Source organism: Triticum urartu, chromosome 6A (assembly GCF_056163025.1).
Source record: "Triticum urartu cultivar PI428250 chromosome 6A, HENAU_Tu73, whole genome shotgun sequence".
Classification (NCBI taxonomy): domain Eukaryota; kingdom Viridiplantae; phylum Streptophyta; class Magnoliopsida; order Poales; family Poaceae; genus Triticum; species Triticum urartu.
Window position 1 is genome coordinate 11,742,758 of NC_141878.1, and position 8,070 is coordinate 11,750,827.

The 8,070-nt window shown below is 43.4% G+C and overlaps 1 protein-coding gene across 1 annotated transcript; it reads left to right on the forward strand.

The window, feature by feature from the left end:
• Window positions 1-281: 281 nt before the first annotated feature.
• Window positions 282-7,142, forward strand: LOC125515113 (MADS-box protein SOC1). The gene is made up of 6 exons (XM_048680540.2): window positions 282-736; window positions 5,724-5,814; window positions 5,951-6,012; window positions 6,159-6,258; window positions 6,415-6,456; window positions 6,646-7,142. The coding sequence occupies exons 1-6, from the start codon at window positions 441-443 to the stop codon at window positions 6,844-6,846; spliced, it is 792 nt and encodes a 263-aa protein (XP_048536497.1). The 5' UTR covers window positions 282-440; the 3' UTR covers window positions 6,847-7,142.
• Window positions 7,143-8,070: the final 928 nt, after the last annotated feature.

Below are 8,070 nucleotides of genomic sequence, written 5' to 3' on the forward strand. Positions count from 1 at the left end.
TGTATGTACTTGCTACCCAAAAATAAAATAAAATGATACTACTACGGATTAAGCAAGTCCTACGGTGGCAGCAGTTTCCACTTTCGTGGAACCCAATGGGGTAGTAGCTGGTGGGGAAAAGCAATGGGTGGGGGTGGGGGGGTGGGAGGGAGAAGAGTCAAAGAGTGGCCAATGGGGAATCAATCGGGATGCACATGTGGATGGAGGAGTGGTACGTGGAGGTGCCATCCGGCCCAACCAGGCGTTGCCATTTGTGGGGCGGCCCCGCCCCTTCCCCGTCCTCGGAACCTTTCCTTTCTGAGTAACAAAATCCCCCTCCCCCTTTTGCCTCCCCGGAAAACACATCCATCTCCTCCCTCCCTCCCTCCACCAGATTAAGCCTGCCCGCCCGCCCGCCGCTGTGCTCCTCCGAGATCCTTCCTAGATCCGTCCGTCGATCCATGGCGCCGTCGTCGCCGGCGGCGGCGGCGGCGGTGGCGGCCGAGGGAGACGAGCAGCAGCAGCAGATCGTGGTGGCCGCGGCGGCGGCGGCGGCGGCCAAGAAGGGCGGCGGGAAGAGGGGCCGGCGCGAGATGCGGCGGATCGAGGACGCCACCAGCCGGCAGGTGACCTTCTCCAAGCGCCGGAGCGGGCTGCTCAAGAAGGCCTTCGAGCTGGGCGTCCTCTGCGACGCCGAGGTCGCCCTCATCGTCTTCTCCCCCCGCGGCCGCCTCTACGAGTACGCCTCCGCGCCAGAGTACGTCCGCTCGCTCGCTCGCTAACCCTAGCCCTAGATCGGCCCCCTTTCCCCCCCGCCTCCCGCTTGATTTCCGCGTTTAATCCGCCTCTAGATTTAATCGTTTGTCATATCATAATCAAGGGCACTGTCCGTACACATGAAATACACACGAGTTCCACTGTCACTCTCTCTCTCTCAGGAATTTGGTGAGATTTTTTCCTTCGAGTTCGATCGTTTAGATGGATGCGGGCAAGGCCAGATCGCCCGATCTTGTCGATAATTAAACCACTGTTCTAGGGTTAGGCGAGGAAAAAACCAGGAAATAATTTTGACACACCTTTTCGAGTATATGGTATATACTCAAATAAATTACAGATTCCTTGCTGTTTTTAGCAGTTTTTTCAGACATGTCCACCTCTGCGCATTGTTTGTTTGCTGGAAAAAGTCACTCGTGCTGGCCAGCACAGCCATGTGCTGACTTTCTTCTCAATCTAGTAATCCATCTTGTTATGACTCCAACAACCATAAAAAAAGGGAAAATCTTGACAAGTCGCCCTCAACTATGAACTGTTTGTGAGAATATCAAACAAGCACTGCATCATAGGACTACACAGTTTGTTTCTTAGCACAAAATAATTTCCCCTTGATTATTTTTCTTGCTGGCAGTGGAGTAACATGCATGATCCTGGCCTGCTTTTGTTACCTGGACACGTTCGTTCGTACAAGAGCTGGCTCAGCGCCCATGAGTTAAGCTTGCTGTGTGGTACGAACGGACTATATATATCTTGAACTGGCTGCTTCGCTTTAATGCACATATATATAAATGCGCCTGTACTTTGCCTGCAAACCCACCAACTATCATACCGAGATGCAAATGTGTTGCTGCTGACAGGCGCGCGTCAGCGATGTGCATCTGACTTGCATCTGCGGACTGTTCCCCATACTTTACTAGACAGATAGTACATGAAATACAGTGAACATCTACAGTAGTTTCGGCCCCATTTTTGGGTAAAACTAATTAGCAGCTGTGGGGAATCTGCTCAGTCTGCTATTTCTCTTTTGGGATACGCATGTTATGTGTGTGTGGAATGAATGACCAACATATTTTCTTTCTGTTTGCCCGATGAGAGAGATCCCAGCCCTTAACACTGATAATGGTTTCGTAATAACAATATTGCGAGACTGATTTTGATCGGAACTGAGAAACCTCTAATTGCACGTGATGCTACATTGTTGAATTGTCGTGCATATGGCCAATTTTTTCCACCAGTGACATGTGCATCTTATTTTTTGTGTGGCAGTTCATTTGATATGTTTTTCTTCTTAAAATGCAACAAGGTGCCTTTTCTTTTCGATGGAACTCTCCATGTTAAATCCACTTCCCTTCTGGAATAATTTTCAATATGAAGGCTACTGTTGCTAAAGTAATGTCATGTTGTTGTTACACTGTCGAAATGTAACTAGAAACCTCAGTATACACCTTATATTTTCAGTGCAACCAGGGCGTACAAGCCTCCAACCTAACATGGTGTATAGGCACATGTTTATGCACCAACTCTCAAAATAAATATATATTCTCCATAAAGGAAAATCATGATCGATCTGGTTTTTTGTGTTGTTTCATTCCTCATACCAGCACAAAAGCTTTTTGTACTAATTCCATCATCCACTCCTATACTTTGTGTTATCAATTGAACTTGGAAAGTTTCTGCATGACATGCTTACTATGGTTGATGAAAAATAATAATACCGATCATATGTGGGCTATGAACTTTCACGTAGTTGCTCTACATGCTGCAGGATGAACAGGAAATCAATATGTATCTTTTCAGTTCAGTAAGATCCTAATTATCTCTATTTTTTTTTAAGTTTGTTAGGATCTTGGCCGTAGGCCACAACTTAGGTGGTGGGCATATAATGCTTACCTCCTACTTGCATCTAGTAGGCAAATATCTAACTAATTGGCCCATTCAGTAGTTCTCCTCTCTCCCCAATAGTTGCAGTTTGGGTCGGATTCTCTCCGTGTGTAGAAAATTCACCCTAGGCCAATTTTAACCGCACATATGGGCTGAATACTAGAGGATATACACCTATTTTCTTATGGACTAGGGTGCGATGGACCAGGTTGGCCCCTCCGAAGCACCGCCACTAGACATCCTCCTTGTGTGGACTCGTGTTGTAATGGTGTAGGGGCTCGACGTATTACTTCTTACAACTTTCTGTCCCTTTCGCTCTAATCCTCCCACAAATTACCGACCGTGTGACAATTTGGTACTATGCATTCCTCCCCCACAATTTCTACCATCACCAACAAATGCAATACATAAACAAAAAAAAACACAACAATGCTTTTTTGGTAAGTTCAGTCGCCTTGATGGAGTGTGACCTTGTCCTATATATTAGGAACACCACGGGAGGGGTTGGACAATTGCAGGCCGTAACGTGCTCCACATAACACTCTCTCAACCCCGTGGCCAGACGTCGGCCCGAGTCGTAATGCAACTCCTCCAGACTCAACTTAGAGCGTCTCGGGAGCTATAAATAGATCCAATAGCTCTAGCGCCCCCCCCCCCTAGTGTATTCTTATTTTTTTTTGCAAAAAGGATCCATATTTAGTATAAAAGTTCATCAAAAGTGTAAAACACCTCAAACATAGAAAAAATTACATTGAAGTCCCTAGATCTCCAAACAACCACTATAGCCGCCAGAAAGAGCCGCTGACGTGTCGCTGTCGCTGCTCCCCTACTGGAGTCTGCTTGACCTTGTTGATGACAACCGGGAAGTCTTCGTGCACGTGCCGCTAAGAACCACCGTCCTGGCGCCACATTTCGTTCTTCGTTGTTGAACCATTGAATAGATCTGAAGCACCTGACACCAAATCTCCCCACACGATGATAAACCCTAACCTCACCTCCCCAACGAGGCGATTGAAACCTACGTCGAAGCTCCATCAACTATGTCCGGATGGAAAAACTTGAGGAGGATCAGAGCCCGAAAGAAAAAGTCGAAGAGGAAGCAACGGACCCGGAGCGCCGCACATGTGAGGACAAAATAGTTCTAACCTAAAGGTGAGGTTTTATAGTACTCCCTCCGTTCGGAAATACTTGTCATCAAAATGAATAAAAGGGGATGTATCTAGATATATTTTAGTTCTAGATACATCCCTTTTTGTCCATTTTGATGACAAGTTTTTTCGGACGGAGGGAGTACTCGCCAAGGGATCAAGAGACACAAAGACAATTGGGCAGCTCTGGCTTAGATAAGATGGAGCATCCTCCTGGTAGCCCTAGCCTTGGCAAAGATGATATCTTGCCATTCTTCGGCCATCACTTCTCCTCTTCAACGACATGATGGAATACTGCCCCACAGCTTCTTATATGGAGTTCCCACCTACATTGGCAAGGTTGACTCCCCAACATGTCTTAAACATTGCTCTCTCTTTGCCAAGCAGAGCAACTTTGAAGCTAAGAAGGTGGGGATAGCCCCATTCTATTTGGTGGGTGACACCCAACACAGTACAACAAATACAAGGATGCTTGTGGCCATTCACCATGGCACCAATTCATCAAGTTTGTTAATGGTACCGAATTTGGTTGAATGTGTCTCAGTAACACCGTTGTCAAACTCATCTCCCTCAAGGGCACCAGCATGGTAGTAGTCTGGTTGTCTTCCAGTTCAATGACCTACTTGGCCGGGTGATGTGCCTACCAACTAACCCAACGGGTGGTGATTTACACCACCAACCACCAGGAACCGCTAAAGATCAAAGTGAAGGTAGGGCGCCTGAATTCTCACCTGGGGGCGATGTGTTGGGCACAACCAGCTCTAGAGATGACCGTGGACACAAGCCATTTACCCGGGCCTTATGATGCACACCTTCTGGTCAGATTGAGCAAGAAATAGTGAATCAGTTATGCCCCTCAATATTTCTCCCCTTGCCTGAGGTGTGTAACAACCCCTTAACTAGCTGGAGTGGCACCACAAAGTTCAGTCCCCCCCCCCCCCCCCCCCTCCCCTTCTCCTAGTCTCCTCCCACAAATTAGCCACCATTTGATGTAAACCTAATATTATGCTTGTTATCACATTATATTTATTAGGTTCTTAGGCTTAAATTGCAACCATTAGTCATTTCTTGTATTCAATATCATCTTTTTCTTTTCAAGGAGTATTTGAAGATTAAACAAAAAGTAGTAGCTTTCATTGATTTATTTGTGTTCGTTAGTAAAATTAGTATCTCTCAGTGCTCACTATTATGTAATTAAAAACCATGCAAAGGAAAAAAAATAAGTCCTTGGAAGAGAGTAGTGTGACTAATTTTCGAAAGTACCCACAAATGTTGTAGGCCATTCACATGTAATCATCAAATCTAATTGGTTTCTCAACATTTTCTCTGCATCTTAATTTAATTGTCCTCTTATATATTCCATCTCATGATCTAGAATTTTGTTAAATATATAATATTATTTTAGAGTTTCTAAATTAGTGTGATGAATGTGATTAATCGATATTAAACACAACATAGGCAACCCTGAGCTGAAAAAAATATACATATGGCTGAAATATCCCTTCCATACACATTAGCATCTAATCCACCAACCCTAAGCTGTGTACTCAAGGAAGTGAATTTCGCGGACATGAGTTAGGTTCCTATTATATTGTAGTGCTTTGCTATTGTTTTCCTTTAATAACAGGTATATGGCCTACAAGAGCTCTCGCTGCCAAAATTTAGAATTTCATCGAAATATTGGTTGGTACTAAAGTATTTTGTTTCTTAAACTTCGCACTAAGTACAGATAGGTTCTAAAAATTCTGGTTTTAATATTATGACAATTGGATTATATTTTTCCAAAAAGAATTCTCAAATTCCAATCTTTTCGGTGAGCATCGAAATAATTATTTATTCACAATGTTAAACCTTGACCATTTAATTATACACACAGACGTGCACATATATACAACTTAATTAATTAATTGTTTTTGTTTGTTAACATTTGAAAATTCTCAGTTTGCAGAAAACGATTGATCGCTACCTGAACCACACAAAAGGTACATCTACCAATGAGAAAACTGTTGAGCAACCAGCTGCTGGCGTCCAGGTGCAACTTCCTACCTTTGTACTGTAATACTTACCGCAATTAATCTAGATGCAATTAATCTAGATGCTATATTACATATATTTGGCTCATTATATATGCTGTGTATGTGATGTATCGTATATGTATATGGATGCAGATGTGTAGATCGGAAGCTACGGCCTTGAAGCACAAGATAGACGCAATTGAGGCATACCAGAGGTGATGACAGTGACTTGCCTGCTGAATCATCAACTATTCTTAGTACTTACACATGAAAACAACCAAGAATATATATATGTAATCCAATCGATCCTGGGAAATAAATTACTAAATTTAAATTGTACACAATATGAATGCACATGCAGGAAGCTATCTGGAGAAGGACTGGGGTCCTGTTCGGCCCATGAGCTGCAAGAGCTGGAGCTGCAGCTGGAGAAGAGCCTAAGCTGCATCCGGCAAAAGAAGGCAAGCTAGCAGAGCAGAATACGCTAATTCGGCTCCCGTTTTCTTTTATACCTGAATAATTACACAATGTATAACAGTATTTATTTGATCTAGTTTCTCAAAATTCTGGGCTGAATCGCTGATGATAACACCTTTTGTTTCATTTTCAAAGAGCAGCAACAGAAAATGCTGGATAAAATCTTGGAGCTGAAGGAGAAGGTATGCGTCGACATCTGCTGTTAATTAATGCTATTATTGCATTGAACATTATATATGTGGAGAACTTGTCACCTGTATAGCTAGCTAGCTAGTTAGTTATTAGCAGAATCATAAAAGGGTCTATGAAAATTAGCATTATCAAGATAAGTGCGCACGTGACATGATGGTTATGTATGTGTATTGATACAGGAGAGAAAGCTGTTGACGGAGAACTCGGTGCTCCGCGAGGAGTACAAGGCGCTGCCTCTGCTAGAGCTGGCCACTGCTGCTGCTGCTGAAAGATCGCCTGACGGCGCCGGAGCTGAAGAAGCTGAGGAGGACGAGCGGCGGCGGCATTACATGGAAGTGGAGACTGAGCTGGTCATTGGAAGGCCCGGGTCGTCTAGCTAGCAGCAGTAGAAAATTGATTGATTAAATCTGCTCAATCGATCAGTCGATGAGCTCAATCGATCAGTCGATGAAGATCGATGCAAAAATCGATCAAATATGTTTGTCCATATATAAAATCAGTTTAATTAGGTCGGTGTGAGACTGGAGGATAGCGATGCAAAAAATAATTGACAGGCTGCAGCAAGTGCAGGTCTTATAAAAAAAATTGGTCGCAACATCGATCTGCATGCATGTGCTTTTGTTTTTCCATATCCAAATTAATTTAACCAATATATCTATGTGAAAGTTGAGCTGAATCCTCTATGTGTTGGTGGAGAGTTGTTGCGATGCCAATGCTGGATGGATGAGTTTAGTTACACTGGCACTTCGTATATTAGATACTCCTATCTGTGGACCATGCATGCCAGAAACGGTATGTTGGAAAGATGTTAGAAAGTAATTAATGTTGCAAAATGAAGCAGCATACAAAACAGTTTTTGTGGATCTTAGCTTACAAAGCCTCCAGGGCTAGCCCATCTAGTATGTACGTTGATCATTAATTTTGCGGATCATCATCATAGGCGCGTCTAGGTTGACAGCATCGCCTCAAGCACCTTCCTAAATAGGCTGGCCCAGCACAGGAATGAGAGATCGGTCACTCGCTTGCTAGCGTGTTCCCTTTTTGCAGGCGTCAACTACTGCAAAAGCGAAATCTCGCCTACTGCAAGACATCCACCGGCCTCACCTACAGCGTTCACCCCTGATGTGCCCGGCCGAATAGTGTGGTTTAGGAAGCTTCTACCTACAGTACCGGCTTTGGGAAGCATCAGATCAGTTTATTCTTTTTCTCATTTTTTCTGTGTTTTTCTCTACTAGTTTGTATTTGTTTTATTTCCTTTTTTTACTTTTCAAATTTATGTTTGATATTTATTTATTTCAAATTATGTGGGCAAACTTTTTAATTTTTTCATGAACAACTTTTTCAGAATATTAGACACATATTTTTAATCATGCGGACATTTAACTGCCATGATTTTTGTAAGGCGCAGTTCACAAACAAAAATCTAAGTTTTTTTGAGAAAAACAAAAATATAAGTTGTTTTTTTGAGGCAAAACAAAAATATAAGTAAGAAACAACTGAAGCCTCTCGCTGGAGGGATAGTTGGATCCCTCGGCCGTATTCTTATAAGCCCATCTCGCGGCAAGGGGCATGCAGAATCCGCTTTGTTTCTGATTTGCTGAATG

Coding starts and splice junctions, on each gene's coding strand:
- LOC125515113 (XM_048680540.2), top strand. CDS start 441: ATGGCGCCGTCGTCGCCGGCGGCGGCGGCGGCGGTGGCGGCCGAGGGA. Junction 6,259..6,414: donor GCTGCATCCGGCAAAAGAAG/GCAAGCTAGCAG, acceptor TTCAAAGAGCAG/CAACAGAAAATGCTGGATAA. Junction 6,457..6,645: donor TCTTGGAGCTGAAGGAGAAG/GTATGCGTCGAC, acceptor GTATTGATACAG/GAGAGAAAGCTGTTGACGGA.